The sequence below is a fragment of the Leucoraja erinacea genome, chromosome 5 (genome assembly GCF_028641065.1).
Source record: "Leucoraja erinacea ecotype New England chromosome 5, Leri_hhj_1, whole genome shotgun sequence".
Taxonomy (NCBI): Eukaryota; Metazoa; Chordata; class Chondrichthyes; order Rajiformes; family Rajidae; genus Leucoraja; species Leucoraja erinaceus.
Genome location: NC_073381.1, coordinates 35,740,940 through 35,760,106, shown reverse-complemented (window position 1 = coordinate 35,760,106; position 19,167 = coordinate 35,740,940). Strand labels below are relative to the sequence as shown.

Genomic DNA, 19,167 nt, shown 5'->3' with positions numbered 1-19,167 from the left:
GCCCTCCGTTGACGGGATAATCTTGACTCCTGTAGCCTGGGCGATCACCTCCTACATCGGGGGGATGTCAGCTCCCCCTGCGCCGGCGATTGGACCCCGAGTCGGGGCTGGTCGAGCCTCTGCGTCATTGGAGCTTCCCGACTCGGCCTCTCCGGAGACTGCAAGCTTTTGATGGTAAGTCTGCAGGCTGCGGTTGGAGCGATCCCAGGCATGGGATAGACTCCGATGTTAAGTCCACGCCCCGTGGTGGGGCTCAAGTCAGTCTGAGGAGGCATTCAGCTCCATCGATGGTAGGCAGCAGAGCGACCAGAGATACGACCCGAAAATTAATCATATTTCCGGCAAGGTAAGAGACTGAAAAAAAAATCCCCCCCCCCCCCCCCCAACGTAAACAAACCGGAGAATATTTACACAATTGTTTAACACGCACTAAAACATTTAAAAAAGACTAAAAAACAGACAGACTGTTGGCGGGACTGCCAATCATGTGGTGCCCTTGTTCTTTCACTCATTGTTATTTATTTTTCCACATCACCGTCTATATCTCTCATTTCCCCTTATCCCTAACCAGTCTGAAGAAGGGTCTCGACCTGAAACATCATCCATTCCTTCTCTCCAGAGATGCTGTCTGTCCCGCTGAGTTACTCCAGCATTTTGTGACTATCTTCGGTTTAAACCAGCATTTGCAGTTCCTTCCCACACATCTTTCTTCAGGATGTCCCTTATGCCTAATTATTTCAGAAGTTCTTAATGGGGAAATAGGGTATGGAGATGTATTTCTCAATGATTCAATTAAATAAGATGGTCTTGTTTCTTGGTTTCTTGGTCCTCCAAAATATTCCAAATGGAATTTAAACTGGAGGTGGTGAAGGGAGGTCTTGTGATGCTTCCTCTGTACCTACCATAACCCTAGTCCAACCTCATGACTACAACTAGAGATGAGACTGCGAAAATGCCAGACTTCTGGAAATCTTGCCAATCACACCAAGAGTACAGTGAATAAGAAATACTGTTCCAACAGGTTGGTACTCTTGTCTTGCAGTAGCATGTGGGGTCCACAATGCTGCATCCAAAAACAAGAGGGGACCCAGCGAGAGGGGGGAGTGTACAAGGAATGAGTACTTTTTGTAACTGTCGGAACTTTATCGCGACTCTTTTGTGTACTTTGTAAGTCAAAACAAAGAATATCACTGTACCTAGGTACAAGTAATAAGGAAGTAGCATCATCATCGTCTAATTTACCCTGAAATGTACTAAATATGTAGGATTAAGAGAAGGCTATTCAACCCCAACAGCCAGTTCACCACTCCGTGAGATAATGACTGATATGTATTCCACATCACTCAGCTGCCTGACATTCTTACCTGTTGATCTTAAAAAATCATTAATTGCGTACACCATTTTGAAAAAAGTGTAGAATCTCTACCACTATTTGGATGAGCAACGGTTTCCTAATTTCTCTCTTGATTGTGAATTCAGAATATCTGAGATTCTCTTAGAAATTAAAAATAAAATCTCTCCAAACATTTTTTCTCCAAAGCAGAAACACCTAAACATTTTAAACTTTTCAGCATTAAAATTTTTATATTCCAGAGAACAAAAGCCTATTTTATACAACTTCTCATCATAGTCTAACCTTTGAAGCCCTTGTTATTTTCCCGTGAATATGCACCAATCTCCTTCCAGAGCCATGTTGTGTTTCCAAGATGTGGTGTCCAGAGTAGTAAGCGGTATTCCAAATGTGAGCTAAAAATGACTATCGTGGAAGTAAAATATTTTCTTTATGTGCTCCATCGCTCGGTCCTTGTTTATATATTCTAATGTTTCCAACAACATTTGTTAAACTAATGGGTAAACACTTTATTTGTTTCCCTTGCCTTACTTAAAGAGTAAAGGGCCTGTCCCACGAGCATGCGACTCCATGCGGCAAGTGCGACCTGAAGGGCCGGTCCCACCAGCATGCACCTGCATGCGGCAAGCGCGACCAAACTAGAAGCGGGGGCCGCGCGGAGGTCGAGTGAGTGACGTGAAGTTCGAGCGAAGTCCGCACGTGACGTACTGCGTCGAGGCGTCTGCGGGCCGGCGGGCTGATGCTGCGCAGAAATTTTGAACACGGTCAGTTTTTCGGAGCCCCGCGCGATGTCGGGACCAGCTCTGCACAACTCCATATGGCTCCGGCGATCGAAGTGGGACCGGCCCCGCGAGGCCGTACGGCTCAAGTGACCACGTTAGGTCGCGCTTGCCGCATACTGGTGGGACTGGCCCTTTAGGTCGCGCTTGCCGCATGGAGTCGCATGCTCATGGGATAGGCACTCTATGTTTTTAATTTCCTAGCCAATCTGAACAAATGTTAAATTGAGAGAACTTTGACAGATCATGGATGAAGCATTTGCAATTTCTTTGCTACCTCCTTTGAAATCCAATGGTGGAAGCAATCCATTACCCGAGTCACTCTTTATTGTAATTATTCCAATTTGGTGTCCATATACTAACCAGTTAAGGATCAGTGTGTCCTATCATCTTATATCCCCTGAACCTTTACTCGTGCAATGAAGTGAAGTGAACCACAGCTGGCATACAGAGGAAAGCCTGCCACAGAAGCACACTGGCAGCCTTTGATAAGAAGCAAAGCCTTATATCTTGTCAACGTTTTTTGAGGATTTGGAGCAGATTTCTTAGCCACCAACAGAGATTTTTAAATCTTTGTTGGCCGCAGCTGAAGTCCCGAATGATTGGAGGATAGCAAATGGGATATCTTTATTCAAACAGCAGGAAAAAGCCAGATAATTACAGGCCAAAGAGTCAGGTGGCAGTGGTAGGGAAACTATTGGAAAAAATTATGAGGGACTGGATTAATCTACGCTTAGAAAGGCAGAAATTGATCAGGGATAGTCGGCTTTGTGAGTGGGAGATCTTATTTGATGAAATAAATTGAGCTTTTTGACGAAGTAGCAAAACATATTGATGAAGGCAATGCAGTTGATGTAGCCTACATGGATTACAATAAAGACTTTGACATGGTCCCATAGAAAAGGCTTATCGAAGCGGTTAGAAACCATTGGATCTAACACACATTGACGGGTGGCTGATCTAGTGCCATCCCTGTGGATTACCTCAACTCAAATTCTCCCCATTTCATTCAGAAACCTTTATAGTTGGAAGCAATATAGGACTTCCTAATTTTTGTTTCCTCAATTGAACAGTTTAAACTTTCTTGTCTCTGCTCTTTTATAGAAAGATTCGTACATGATTGCTGCTGGTGTTGTAGGAGGCATTTACATTTTTTGTACAATTATTCTGTTCTTTGGTGTGAAAGAGAGAGATGGTAAGTAACTCAATTTGTGGTGCGAAGCCATTCTCATGCTGAAATGTTTTGAAATGCACAATTAATTTGTTGGTTTCATTATATATTGTTCTTAAATGTGCATTTGCCCCAAAATATACTTTATTCACAAAATGTTCAATTATACAATATCCATTGAACACGGTCAGTTATTCGGAGCCCCACGCGATGTCGGGACCAGCTCCGCACAACTCCATATGGCTCCGGTGATCGAAGTGGGACCGGCCCCGCGAGATCACTTGGTCAATGTTCACATTATTTTCAATATTGTTCTCTTTGCTTAAAGTATTTACAATATGTCATTATCCATTTCCAAACATTCCATCAGTGATGTGTTTAACTGATTTTTTTCACAAGGCCTATCCCCTTAGGCATCTGCAATTTGGCTTTTTTTCCCTACAGAAACTTTGCAATGGCTGCACCAAGCTTCAGTGCATCCTTCAGCACATAGTTCTGCACCTTGAAATGTGCCAGTCTGCAAAATTCATTTATGGCAAACTCCTTTCACCGTAAGATCAGCAAATTGCAACCAGATCAAAGTGCATCATTCACCAATTTGATGATCTTCAGCAACAGTCAATTATTGTCAGTATTATCCCCAACAATAACCTGGAAAGCTGTGGGTTTTGCAGCTGCTCAGGATGAACCAGAACAGAAAGCTCGCATCATTTTGCAGAACTCTTGACAAACACCTACTCCAGAGGCAGGTGGTTTAAGGTCTCATCCCCACTGCAACTGCCAGAAAATCAGGACATGGAAGGACATGACATGTAGGGTCCTTATCACCACCAGCCACACAAGTTCTAGGTGCTTGCTTGTATGGTCTAGAGATGGAGAATTCAGCCAAATAACTTGGACAATCTGTCCACAGAGCCATCCAACAGAATAAACCATCTGGAGTCACAAGAAACTGCAGATGCAGGAATCTTGAGTGAAAATCTAAAGGCTGATGGAACTCAGTGGGTCAGGCAGCATCTGGGGAGGGAAATGGACAGATGACATTTCGGGTCAGGACTGATGGAGTAGGCGGGAGAAAACTGGTGGGATAAAGCGAGGTGGGATGGGGCAAAGCCTGGCAAGTGATAGACAGATACAGGGGAGGGGGTGATTTAGCAGTTGCGTGAAGTAAATGACAAAGGCTAGAGGTGAAAAGAAGACAAAGGGATAAGAAGAGAAAATAAGTAAAGTAAGAGGAAACTAACTGGGTGGAAGAGGACAGGGGTGAGGGAAAAGAGAGGGATAAAGGGGAAATGTGAGTCTCGAGAATAGATGAGTGTATGGAGGTGGGGAAATGTTTGCACATTGCGCTGAGTGGAGGTAGAGAAGTTTTACTTGAAATCAGAGAATTAAATGTTGATACCGTTGGGTTGTAAACTACCCAACCAGCATGTGAGGTACTTCTCAGTTTGCGTGTGACCTCACTCTGGCAATGGAGGAGGCCAAGGACAGCAATGTCGGTATGGGAATGGGAAAAGGAGTTAAAATGGTGAGCAACCAGGAGTTCCAGCAGGCCTTGCAGACAGAGTGCAAGTGTTCAACAAAACAATCGCTTGGTCTAGGTTTGGTCTCATGGAGCATGGAATGCATGAATCCACTGTATCTTTTTCCCCACAAACTCTAAAGGATATTCTGTGCGAGCTACCACCTGATTGTCTTGTGATCACATACACTTCCATGAAGCAGATGTGGTACAGCAGGTTCCATTTCAATTGTGTGTTCTGCAGCAACATGATCAGTTTTGCAGCACTGGGGACAGGTAGAACATCAGCACATGGTCAACTTGGGTGTTCATATAGGTTAATGCAGTCACGCACAAAGGCAGTGATGAAGATGAGGGCCACATGGGATAACCCATCATCGATGATTATGCACTGCGATACCATCTTCTCATTTAATAAGGTTAAATACAAAATAAAATGGAATCAATGCTTCAGTAATTGGCATAAGCTCCAAAATTAGAAATATGAGTTTAGTTGAAGTAATTTATTTCCCACTGTGAGAGAATAATGAAAATAAATAATGGATATATATAGTAAATGCTGGAATTGCACTGCTGCAAAGGACCTATATCTGAAATGCTGATTTACTGTCTCAATCGACCCATGATTTTATTTATATCTCTGATTCCCTTCACATTTCCTGCAGTGTTTCTTCTTCTCACTTGGTATGCCATGGCATTCCAGGGGGTGAAACAATAACTGAAAGAAAGTGAGCCAGAGATTTTTATGTCTTGGTTTTGTCACAGTATTCAGAAGCATTGTCTTATTTGGTTTATTTTATCAGGACTCATCCAATAATTTATATTAAAATAGCTGACTAGGGGGGGGAATTGTTATGGAGTGACAATTGGTGTTTGGAGCTTGGAAACATAGAAAATAGGTGCAGGAGTAGGCCATTCCGCCCTTCGAGCCAGCACCGCCATTCAATATGATAACGGCTGATCATCCAACTCGGTATCCCGTACCTGCCTTCTCTCCATACCCCCTGATCCCTTTAGCCACAAGGGCCACATTTAACTCCCTTTTAAATATAGGAGAATATACAAGCACTATATGATTAAGGTCTGACAATAAATTTGCAATGTAAATAAAATTATCCTTTAATAATCCCAAGAATGTGCTGTTGAAATAGCTTATAGTCTGCCAAATAAAGTAATATTGATTGACATAGACGGGGACCAAAATAACCCAACATGTTACTGTAACTGATGAAAACTGTTGCTAAAAAGCCTCCACAAGGGCCAAAGTAAATGAATAAAACTAATACTCATTTGACTGGAAGGAAGCAATGATCAGTGGGATGTGAGAAGAAAACACCAAAGTTAATGGGATCAGTCTAAGAATTGAATACCGCACAGAATACATACTCATGAAAGGTGAAAAGGATATCCATTGAGACTTAATGAATAATTAGTTGGAAACTTAAATGAGTTGTTTTCGCTGTTTTCGCACTCTGGTCCCAGACTCAGAAGTTGATAGGTTACATTCCATGTTTAGGATTTAATCGAGGCTGATGCCCAGAACATAGGGTAGGCTACTGTATATTATCACCAGTCAGTCTTGCACAAGAGATATTCATCTAATTCACATTTATCCAAATGTAAAATGTTCCAACTCGTATTTGCATGTTATTGTTTTTTCAATAACTCCACAAAAGCAACTGAATGAATTGTTCATTCCATTGCAGTTTCTGCAAACCTGCTGTATTTTGTTTGTGCAGTGTTTTCCACAAAACAATAGTTCCCGTGCACCATTGTGCACCATTGTGAAGTATCTGGAATGCCCCATAAATGCAAGTTCGTTCTTTAAAGGGGGAACTGATGAGTACTGGAAATAGGTATGGCCTGGTAATGGGAGTGGGACAAATCACTGGGCCCATGGATCTAAAGTCCCAAAGTAGCAAAATCCTGGTTTGCAAAATCTAATAGATAATCTAAATGAAGAAAGATAACAGATGAGCAAAATGCAAAGAAATCTAGGTGTTGTTTTGCATGAATCACAAAAAGTTAGCAAGCTGGTGCTTTAAGTGGTTATGTTTTGGCATGCTGGCCCTTAGTGCAAGATAACTGAGGTTTAGAAATGGGGAAGCATTGTTATAATAGTACAGGATACTTGTGAAGCCACACCTGAGTACCAGTGATTGAAAGAGGCATTCCTTGGATGAGTGGATTGGCCTACCTTGGCCCGCGAACAAAATTAGGTCTGTACTTGTTGGCATTTAACAGAATGAAAGATCTAGTTGAAACAGATAAAGGTCCGAAGAAGTCTGACAGGGTAGGGTTAGCGAAAGGAACATAGTTATTGGTGATAATTTAAAACTGCGGAATGTGGGAGCTTCTCAGAGGGATATGGCGGCTTGATCAATGGGAGTATTTAAAGAGCAATTAAATGTTCGATGTTTTGAATGATAAAAGAAGTGAGGGCTGAGGTGAAATGGCAGATAAAAGGAATTGTTATCTGGAGCAGTTCAGCCATGATTATATTGAATACCCAGGCAGGAGTGAGGGGCTGAATGGTTCTACTCCTACTCTTCTCTTCTTATATTGTTATGTCCCTAGATGTTTCCAGAAATCTAATTCCTAAAATACAGAAACTCAACCAAATGCTACTGGATTTTTAAACTAGACAATACAAAATGGAACATGGTTGCAGTTTCAGCAGGAAAGAAGGTTGTAAAAGCAAAGTGGGTCGTGGTAACCTAACATATTCAATAAGAAACTATCAGATCACACTGACTGGCAATTTACACATCTCATGCTGTGGAAGACTTGTAACCAATTTGATCCATTCAGTTTCCATCCATATGACTCAGGTTTGAATGATCCCGTGGACTTGCATTTATATAGATTTTTTTCTCAATTTTTAAAAGGGTTTTCAAAATACATTTCTTCATTAAATTATTTTGAACTCTAAAGAAACCTAATGGAATTGGAGAGAAGATATTCATGTTACTTTTTAAGACTGTATGTTTAATTGGCCTCATCTCTGTCCAATCTGTACAAACTCTGTTATTTAAAGTAATTCTGAAAGCCTGCCAACTTAATCTGATCATCCAGTTCATCAGTCTTTTGATAAGAATCATTTTTAGTTATTAATATTGCCTGATTTGTTTAATGAAATGTGAAGGGCAAGTAGTTTGATATTCCATTTTCTTGGTTAGACCCCTACACTGTGAAGTCAGGCAAACCAATTCCTTTCCTAAAAGGAATGAAACTTGTGATGAGACATGGCCCCTATGTGAAGCTGACTACAACTTTTCTCTTCATATCTCTGGCCCTTCAGGTAATCCTCCAGGACATTTAAATCTGCATCACCAAAAAAGACATAATACAGAACTGCATTAAAATTGTAAGAAGTACTTGAATGTTACATCTTACAGTGGCTTGAATATTTAAAAAAATTATCTTAATACCCATTGAAATTTTTAGGAAGCATTAAATATGTATTTTTCAGTTCTTAATTATTTCTGAACTTTGGAGACATTTTTGCATTGTTATGGGGTCTTCAATGTTAAAGATACTATAAAAAATGTGAGTTGTTTTTGTCATATATACATGCCAAGAAAAAAAATGAACACAAATTTTATATTTGCTCTATTTGTTTGTGTAAAATAATTCATTAATGTAAATAATTTTATATGAATTCTCCTTTGTTTGGATTTGAAGGAAGATCCCATGTTATTCCTTTTATTTATTTTGAGTATAATAAAATGTCTGGTCCATGTGCTCAAACATCAGTCCATGCGCTCTGGTAGTTATAATGTAGACATTTCTCATCCTCCCTGATGAAATTGGACAAAACTAGCTACAATTTCTGGAGCCCACACAGGCATGGTTAAAGATAGAGACCCTGAAGTTGTTAAACGATTCAGCCACAGGGTGTGCTATTGAAGCAGTAACCTGTGCGTTCAACATGGAACTCAGTGTTAAGTCATGAACGTAAATTATTACACGTTAAAACCCAAGTTACTTTTGAATGGCAAAGCTTGTGTTTTTAAAGATTTACTTTCAACATTCCAGTCTAACATTCCTGGTTAACCATTGTGTGGAACAAGTCAAACAGAAAAAAAAATGTAGGTAAATGCAGAAACTGGCAAGTTGCTACTGGAACAAAAACACAATTTGCCAGAAACACTGAGTAGTTCGTGAAACATGTGTGAAAGAGGAAAAATAAATACCATCAACGTTGTAGGTTTATGACCCATCATCTGCATTTAATTGTTTTTGTTCCAGATTCCAGCTTTTTTGTGTCGGGTTTCCACTGTAGTTACTCTGCTCTTCCAGATGTCGTACTAGAACAAAACATTGAAATACCTGCAAAACATGGTTGTGCCATATATTCAATTGAAACTTAATAACCATTTCAGATTATGACAGATACTTAACACACACATAAAGGGCCTGACCCACTTTCCCGAGTTATTCACGAATTCTCCTAAGTTATTCACAAATTCTCGTTCCAGTTCAAGTTCAAGTTAGTTTATTGTCATGTGTCCCTGATAGGACAATGAAATTCTTGCTTTGCTTCAGCACAACAGAACATAGTAGGCATTGACTACAAAACAGTGTGTCCATATACCATTATATAAATATATACACACACAAATAAATAAACTGATGAAGTGCAAATAACATAATGGGCTATTAATGTTCAGAGTTTTGGCCGAGCCAGGTTTAATAGCCTGATGGCTGTGGGGAAGTAGCTATTCCTGAACCTGGTTGTTGCAGTCTTCAGGCTCCTGCACCGTCTACCTGAAGGTAGCAGGGAGATTAGTGTGTGGCCAGGATGGTGTGGGTCCTTGATGATACTGCCAGCCATTTTGAGGCAGCGACTGCGATAAATCCCCTCGATGGAAGGAAGGTCAAAGCCGATGATGGACTGGGCAGTGTTTACTACTTTTTGTAGTCATTTCCTCTCCAGGACGCTCAATTTGCCGAACCAAGCCACGATGCAGCCAGTCAGTATGCTCCCTGCTGTGCACCTGTAGAAGTTAGAGAGAGTCTTCCTTGACAAACCGACTCTCCGTAATCTTCTCAGGTGCCCAGCAGAGAGGTGCTGATATGCTTTCTTGATAATTGCATCAGTGTTCTCGGACCAGGAACGATCTTCAGAGATGTGCACACCCAGGAATTTGAAGCTCTTGACCCTTTCAACCATCATATATAAACGGGGCTGTGGGTCTCTAACCTACTACTTCCAAAGTCCACAATCAGTTCCTTGATTTTGTAGGGGTTGAGGGCCAGGTTATTGTGCTGGCACCATATGGACAGTCGCTCGATCTCTCTTCTATACTCTGAATTCTCCCGAGTTTTCAAACTCGCAGAATAGATAATAGACAATAGACAATAGGTGCAGGAGAAGGCCATTCGGCCCTTCGAGCCAGCACCGCCATTCAATGTGATCATGGCTGATCATCCCCAATCAGTACCCCGTTCCTGCATTCTCCCCATATCCTCTGACTCTATTTCTATTTTTTAAGAGCCCTATCTAGCTCTCTCTTGAAAGCATCCAGAGAACCTGCCTCCACCAGCCTCTGAGGCAGAGAATTCCACAGACTCACCACTCTCTGTGAGAAAAAGTGTTTCCATCATCTCCGTTCTAACTGGCTTACTCCTTATTCTTAAACTGTGGCCCCTGGTTCTGGACTCCCCCAACATCGGGAACATTTTTTCCTGCCTCTAGCGTGCCCAAACCCTTAACAATCTTATATGTTCCAATGAGATCTCCTCTCATCCTTCTAAACTCGAGTGTATAAGCCCAGCTGCTCCATTCTCTTAGCATATGACAGTTCCGCCATCCCGGGAATTAACCTTGTAAACCTACGCTGCACTCCCTCAATAGCAAGAATGTCCTTCCTCAAATTAGGGGACCAAAACTGCACATAATACTCCAAGTGTGGTCTCACTAGGGCTCTGTACAACGGCAGAAGGATCTCTTTGCTCCTATATTCGATTCAACTTGTTATAAAGGCCAACATGCCATTCGCTTTTTTAACGGCCTGCTGTACCTGCATGCTTACTTTCTTAGACTGATGTACAAGGACCCCCCGAATCCCGTTGTACTCCCCTTTTCCCAACTTGATGCCATTTAGATAGTAATCTACCTTCCTGTTTTTGCTACCAAAGTAGATAACCTCACATTTATCTGCCATGCTGCCATGCTGCCATGCATCTGCCATGCATATGCCCACACCCCCAACCTGTCCACTCCCTCACCCTGCATTCTCATAGCATCCTCCTCACAGTTCACACTGCCACCCAGCTTTGTGTCATCTGCAAATTTGCTAATGTTATTTTGAATCCCTTCATCCAAATCATTGATGTATATTGTAAATAGCTGCGGTCCCAGCACCGAGCCTTGTGGTTCCCTGCCATTCTGAAAGGGACCCGTTAATCCCTACTCTTTGTTTTCTGTCTGCCAACCACTTCTCTATTCATGTCAGCACTCTACCCCCAATACCATGTGCCCTAATTTTGCCCACTAATCTCCTTTGTGGTACCTTATCAAATGCTTTCTGAAAGTCCAGGTCCACTGGCTCACCCTTGTCCATTTTCCTCGTTACATCTTCAAAAAATTCCAGAAGATTAGTCAAGCATGACTTCCCCTTCATAAATCCATGCTGACTCAAACCAATCCTGTTACTGCTATCCAAATGGTCAGCTATTTCATCTTTTATAAGTGACTCTAGCATCTTCCCCATCAGCGATGTCAGGGTAACTGGTCTATAAATCCCTGTTTTCTCTCTCCCGCTTTTCTTAAAAAGTGGGATAACGTTAGCTACCCTCCAATCCACAGGAACTGATCCTGAGTCTATAGAACATTGGAAAATTATCACCAATGCATCCACAATTTCTAGATCCACTTCCTTAAGTACCCTGGGATGCAGACCATCAGGCCCTGGGGATTTAACAGCCTTCAGTCCCATCAGTCTATCCAACACCATTTCCTGCCTAATGAGTATTTCCTTCAGTTCCTCCGTCACCCCAGGTCCTCTGGTCACTACTATATCAGGAAGATTGTTTGTGTCCTCCTTAGGGAAGACTGATCCAAAGTACCTGTTCAACTCATCTGCCATTTCCTTGTTCCCCATAATAAATTCACCTTTTTCGGTCTTCAAGGGTCCAACTTTGGTCTTAACTAATTTTCTCCTCTTCACATACCTAAAGAAGCTTTTACTATCCTGCTTTATATTCCTGTCTAGCTTACCTTCGTACCTCATCTTTTCTCCCCGTATTGTCTTTTTGGTTTTCTTCTGTAGCTCTTTAAACATTACCCAATCCTCTTGCTTCCCGCTCATCTTTGCTACGTTGTACTTCTTCGCTTTAATTTTTATACTGTCCCTGACGTCCCTTGTCAGCCATGGTCGTCCTTTTCTCCCCTTGGAATCTTTCTTCCTCCTAGGAATGAACTGATCCAGCACCTTCTGTATTATTCCTAGAAACACCTGTCATTTTTGTTCCACTGTCATCCCTGCTAGAGTATCCTTCTAGTCAACTTTGGCCAGCTCCTCCCTCATGGCCCCATAGTCCCCTTTATTCAACTGCAACACTGACACCTCCAATCTACTCTTCTCCCTCTCCAATTGTAGATTAAACCTGACCATGTTATGGTCACCACCTCCTAATGGCTCATTAACCTCGAGGTCCTTTATCAACTCCGATTCATTCCATAACACTAAATCCAGAATTGCCTTCTCACTGGTAGGCTCCAATACAAGCTGTTCTAAGAATCCATCATGAAGGCACTCTACGAAGTCCCTTTCTTGGGGTCCAGTACCAACCTGATTTTCCCAGTCTACCTATATGTTGAAATACATAACAACCACATACTTTCGTTATATGCCAATTTTAACTCCTGATGCAACTTGCGCCCTATGTCCAGACTACTGTTTGGGGGCCTGTAGATTAGTCCCATTAGGGTCTTTTTACCCTTACAATTCCTTCGGTCTATCCATACTGACTCCACATCTCCTGTTTCAATGTCACCCCTTGCAAGGGACTGAATTTTATTCCTCACCAACAGGGCAACCTCACCCCCTCTGCCCACCTGTGTGTCTTTTCGATAGGAGGTATACCCTTGAATATTCAGAATGTTTGTAACAAGTCCATAGGAGTCGGTGGATATATCGTAGTGGCTCGGTATGCCAGCTGTAGATACTCGGGGCATCAGGTAAGTCGGGACGTATTTTCCAGCCTGATGAAAAATGTCCACGAGTAAAAAAAATAGCCCCAAGTACCTACAGATGGCATAACGACCCACTACGATATATCCACGGACTCCTACGGCCTCCTATGGACTCGTAATGAACATTCTGCGAGTTTGAAAACTCGGGAGAATTCGTGAATAACTCAGGAGAATTTGTGAATAACTCGGGAAAGTGGGACAGGCCCTTAAGTCAGTTAGTTATTGCACAAATGTTTAATTAGCAGTAAGAATTTGTTTTTACAGACATAGAATTTCAATGCCTTAGGTAAACATTGCTGATTTAAGATAACAATTTAAATTATTTACTATTTATCTACCTCTCATTCAATCTTTCTTTCCCTCTCTTTCTTTTGCTCTCATATGTATGATTTTGACACTGATTAACTATTTTAACATATACTTCCAATTTTAGATTGCAAGAGTCATATTAATCTATTCTCCAGTTAGATTAGTTAAAGTCAAAAAGGGCCAATTCCCTTTCGTGAGCACCGTCATTTTGATTTTTCAAGCATCTGCATTTCTTTTATTTGATTTCTAAACAAATGACAATTTAATGTAAAGTCCCTTAGGAAAGTAGTGAGCGTGTATATGTAATGATCGTGATCACTAAATGATACTGATTACTAAATTTGACCAGCTTTTTATTTCAAATTTAAGGTTTTTACTTGAAAATTTGAAAGTTAGTGTTTGAAGTTTCATTGTCAGAATGATTTCTTGTGAAGTATATGAACCATTTTGTTTGTATATACTGTATACATATTAATGAATATTTTCTCATTCCCAGCTTGTCGAGGGGAATTTTGCTCTTTTTTGCACCTATGCTGTGGATCTTCGACATCATTTTCAAAATATTGTCCTGACAATTCTGGTACGTTTAATTATAGCTTTGTGTTTTTGCCTCAGTGCACACATGTGAAGAAAGTGCTGCTTCATGAAGCAGGAGTATAAAAGAATATTAACCCAAATTCAAAAATATTTTAGAAATTATAATTATATACAGTCCTTAATAGGTGCTGATGTTGGAACAGAAAATCCCACTCAGTTGTCTTTTCAAAATCCCATTGCAAATCATCATTGTTCTAGAGAACAAACATAGGAAAGATTTGAAGAGATACGAGCCAATCGTGGGCACATGGGACTACTTTAAACGGGAAATTGATGAGTTGGGCTGAAGGGCCTGTTTCTGTACTCTATAACTCTAAGCAGCTATGATATCAGTTATTAATATCAGCTACTGATATCAGTGCTACATGCCAAGAAGTGGAACACTATGGCTGTTTATAACAGTTTAAGATATAACCCTAGGGTTATTCCCCCATAATGATTAAATGTAGAGCCAGTGATTTGGAGACTAAATTACGGAATACCCAATGAAATAGGTAACTAATTCTTACTTTGCAACATTTTTAACAAGAAAATGCAAATAATTTGCAGAGGCAAAAACTGAAAGTTAATACCTGAAACCCAGAATTATGAGAGTGAACTAGGTTTAATTCAGGTTGTAGAAACAAGGAACTGCAATGCCAGTTTACAAAAAAAAGAACCAAATGCTGGAGTAACTCAGCAGGTCAGACAGCATCTCAGGAGAACATGGTTAAAGGTGACGTTCAGACTAATTGTGGGCGGGGGAGTGAGAAAGCTAGAAAAGGAGGGGTAGAACAAGCCTGGCAACTTATATGTGGACACAGTGAGTCAAAGTTGGACAAAGACCAGAGGTGAAATCACTGAAGGTGTGAGACAAAATGATTGATGAGTAGTTATGATGCTAGAGGAAGGAATGCAGGTAGAAGGGGAAGGGAGACATAGCTGCAAGTTCAGGTTGGGGCACAGGGGAGGGGCATTACCGTCAACATATTCCCATCTCCACCCTTTATTGCCTTCCACTAATTGGTTAACATCCTTTTCCACCCAAACCTCCCTCTCCCTAGGTACATTGCATTATAACCATAGGAGATGTAACAGCTGTCCCTATACCTCGCCTCTCATCTCCATCCACGGATCCTAGCTGTCCTTCCAGATTAGACAGAGGTTCATGTGCACCTCCTCTAACTTCATCTATTGCATTCAGTGTTCCAGATTTGGCTTCCTGTGTAATGGCAAGACCAAGCATAGACTCAAGAACAATTTCACCAAACACTTGCACTTGGTCTGCCAAGGCCTACTGGATCTCTTGTTTGTTAACCATTCTAACTCTTCCCATTCCCACACTGACCTTTCTGTTGTGGGCCTCCTCCATTGACAGTGAGGCTATGCACAAACTGGAGGAACTGCACCTCATATTTCGCCTGGGTGGTTTCAACCCAACTATATGAACATCGACCTCCAGTTTTAGGTAACTAGCAAACCCTACCTCCTACTTCCCCCTCCCCCCCCCCCCCCCCCCCCCCCCCCCCCCCGTCCCTTGTGCCCATATCTATTTCTCCCCTACTGGAATTTGACCGGATTAGCGTGGTCTTTGTCAGGACAGAAGCAAGAATCCTGGAGTTTGACAAGAATTTAAATTGATGGAATTGGAATTGGCACAAATGTAGCAAGGATCGTGGAGATTGAGAGAACTTTAGTGAGGATTGCAGAATTTGACAGGGCTGTTTTGACTATGTAAAAATGATCCTGAAATTTCAGAAGGAGGGACCATGGATCCCCAAGTTTGCATGGAGTTTTTAGGTGATCCAAAGTTGAATTGGAATATGCTTAGCATCTTAGATTCTTAGAGACCTCCAGTGAAGATTGTGACGTTTCTCAAGGAGTACGACGTGAAAAGATGAAGTACGAGTGTAAGCAGGCCACGAATATAAAAAAGGATAGTAAAAGATTTTTTTTGTTTGTTAAGAGAAAAAGGCAGAAACAGATGACATTATTATGGGGATCAAGGAAATGGCAGAAGTGTTGAACAGGTACTTTGTTTGTGTCTTCCTTAGTGAAGACAGAACCAACCTCCCAGGTGTATTAGAGGACAGAGGATCTAGGGAGACAGAGGAACTGGAATAAATTTACATTAGGCGAGAAATAGTATTGGGTAGACTGATAGGACTGAAGGCTGATAATTCCCCAGGGTCTGATGGTCTGCATCCCACGGTACTCATTCAGATTCAGATTCAATTTTAATTGTCATTGTCAGTGTACAGTACAGAGACAACGAAATGCAGGTGGAGGTGGCTCTAGAAATCGTGGATGCATTGATGATCATTTTCCAATGTTCTATAGATTCAGGATCAATTCCTGTGGATTGGAGGGAGCTAATGTTATTCCCACTTTTCAAGAAAGGAGCAAGAGAGAAAACGGGTAATTATAGACAAGTTAGCCTGACGTCGGTGGTGGGGAAGATGCTGGAGTCAATTATTCAAGAAGTAATAACGGCGCATTTGGATAGCAGTGAAAGGATTGGTTCAAGTCAGCATGGATTTATGAAGCGGAAATCCTGCTTGACTAATTTTCTGGAATTCTTTGAGCATGCGACAAGTAAAATGGTTGAAGGAGAGCCAGTGGATGTAGTGTATCTGGATTTTCAGAAAGCCTTTGGTACAGTCCCACACAGGAGATTCGTGGGCAAAATTAGAGAACATGGTATTGGGGGTAGAGTATTGACATGGATAGATATAGATAGATATGCCATTTATTGTCACTATACATGTACAGTGAAACTGAAAGCTGCTCGTACTCAGTGCATACATACAATTTAGCACAAAAAACAAGAAACAGAAAAAACAAAAAACAGATGGGGGAGGGGGGAATAGGTGCACAAATTCTGCGGCGCTACATACATATATACATATATACAGATGGAAGTCCGTGTTGGGCGGTGTAGTCAGTGCATGTGTGAATTTGAATTTATAGTAGATATAATTCTCGGAAAGCAACTATTCCTGAGTCTGTTTGTCCTGGATTTGATGCACCTATAGCGCCTTCCAGAGGGCAGCAGGTCGAACAGTCCAAACGCAGGATGGGAGCTGTCTTTGATGATCTTCTTTGCCCTGCTAAGGCAGTGGGAGGTGTAGATGTCCATCAGGGAGGGGAGAGGGCAGCCAATGATCCTCTGCGCTGTCCTGGTTACCCTCTGAAGCCTCTCCCTGTCTGCCATGGTGCAGCTGCCATACCATGCTGTAATGCAGTATGTCAGCAGGCTCTCGATGGACGAGTGGTAGAAGGTCAGCAGCAGGTTAGAGTCCAGGTTGTGCTTCCTGAGGACCCTCAGGAAGTGCAGCCGCTGCTGAGCCTTCTTGATGACCGCTGTCATGTTGTCCGTCCAGGAGATGTCAGCAGCGATATGGACGCCGAGAAACCGGAAGGTGTTGACCCTCTCCACACACTCGCCGTTGATGTGTAGGGGGGCTAAGTCGGTGCTGTGCCTCCTGAAGTCGACAATGAGCTCTTTTGTTTTCCTGGTGTTCAGAGCCAGATTGTTTTCTGAGCACCAGGTTGTCAACTTCAGGACTTCCTCTCTGTAGGCTGCCTCGTCTCCCTTCGAAATAAGTCCGACCACAGTAGTGTCGTCAGCAAATTTGACGATGCGGTTGTTGTTGTGGGCCGGACTACAGTCGTAGGTGTAGAGACAGTATAAGAGGGGGCTTTGCACACAGCCCTGTGGGGAACCGGTACTCAACCTGCGAGTGGAGGAGAGGTGGGGGCCGAGTCTCACAGTCTGGGGCCGGTTGGTGAGGAAATCCTTTATCCAGGCACATGTGACAGTGGGGAGGCCGAGAGTGACCAGTTTACCAATGAGAATGTCCGGAATGATTGTATTAAAGGCTGAACTAAAATCCACAAAGAGCATCCGGACGCAGCTCTGCCCCTGCTCCAGATGGCTCAGCACAGAGTGGAGAGCTACGGTAATGGCGTCTTCTGTGGATCTGTTTTGGCGATAGGCGAATTGGTGGGGGTCGAGGTCTGGTGGTAGATAGTCCTTGATGTGCTGGAGGACCAACCTCTCGAAGCACTTCGTGATTACCGGAGTGAGGGCCACAGGACGGTAATCATTAAGGCTGGTGATGGTAGACTTCTTCGGCACAGGGACGATTGTGGCTGATTTTAGGCAGGACGGAATAGCTGCCTGGGCCAGGGAGAGGTTGAAAATTCTGGTGAAGATGGCAGTGAGCTGGTGGGCGCACGCTTTGAGCACCTTACCAGGGACTCCATCTGGGCCGGTAGCCTTCTTGGGGTTCACTGCCAGGAGCACCCGTCTGACATCACGTTCCCTGATAGAGAATTGGTTGGCAGACAGGAAACAAAGAGTAGGAATAAACGGGTCCCTGTCAGAATGGCAGGCCACTGGCAGGCGAGTGGAGTGCCGCAACGCTCGGTGCTGGGGCCACAACTATTTACAATATATATTAATGATTTAGATGATGGGATTAAAAGTACACTAGCAAATTTGAAGATGACCCAAAGCTGGGTGGCAGTGTGAACTGCGAAGAGGATGCTAGGAGGTTGCAGGGTGACTTGGACAGGTTGAGTGAGTGGCAGATGAATGGCAGATGCAGTATAATTTAGATAAATGTGAGGTTATCCACTTTGGTGACAAGAACAAGCAGACAGATTATTATCTCAATGGTGTCAGATTAGGAAAAAGGGAAGTGCAATGAGACCTGAGTGTCCTTGTACACCAGTCACTGAAAGTAAACATGCAGGTTCAGCAGGCAGTGAAGAAAGCTAATGGCATGTTGGCCTTCATAACGAGAGGATTTGAGTATAGGATTAAAGAGGTCCTTCTGCTGTTGTAGAATCTGGAGTATTGTGTGCAGTTTTGGTCTCCTAATTTGAGGAAGGACATTCTACCTATTGAGGCAGTGCAGCGTAGGTTCACGAGGTTAATCTCCAGGATGGCGGGACTGTCATATGAGTGCATAGACTCGGCTTGTATTCACTGGAATGTAGAAGGAAGAGAGGGGATCTTATAGGAACATATAACATAGAAACATAGAAAATTAGGTGCAGGAGTAGGCCATTCGGCCCTTCGAGCCTGCACCACCATTCGATATGATCATGGCTGATCATCCAACTCAGTATCCCATCCCTGCCTTCTCTCCATACCCCCTGATCCCTTTAGCCACAAGGGCCACATCTAGCTCCCTCTTAAATATAGCCAATGAACTGGCCTCAACTACCTTCTGTGGCAGAGAATTC

General features: G+C 42.5%; 1 protein-coding gene across 1 annotated transcript in view; it reads left to right on the top strand.

Annotated features, from left to right (window-relative positions):
• mfsd2b (MFSD2 lysolipid transporter B, sphingolipid) overlaps nucleotides 1-19,167 on the top strand; it is an 82,345-nt gene that overhangs the window by 32,463 nt on the left and 30,715 nt on the right. The window contains exons 8-10 of the mRNA XM_055636362.1: nucleotides 3,235-3,325; nucleotides 8,003-8,124; nucleotides 13,832-13,915. Of these exons, the coding sequence (XP_055492337.1) occupies nucleotides 3,235-3,325; nucleotides 8,003-8,124; nucleotides 13,832-13,915 (297 nt within the window). The remainder of the gene's footprint in view (nucleotides 1-3,234; nucleotides 3,326-8,002; nucleotides 8,125-13,831; nucleotides 13,916-19,167) is intronic.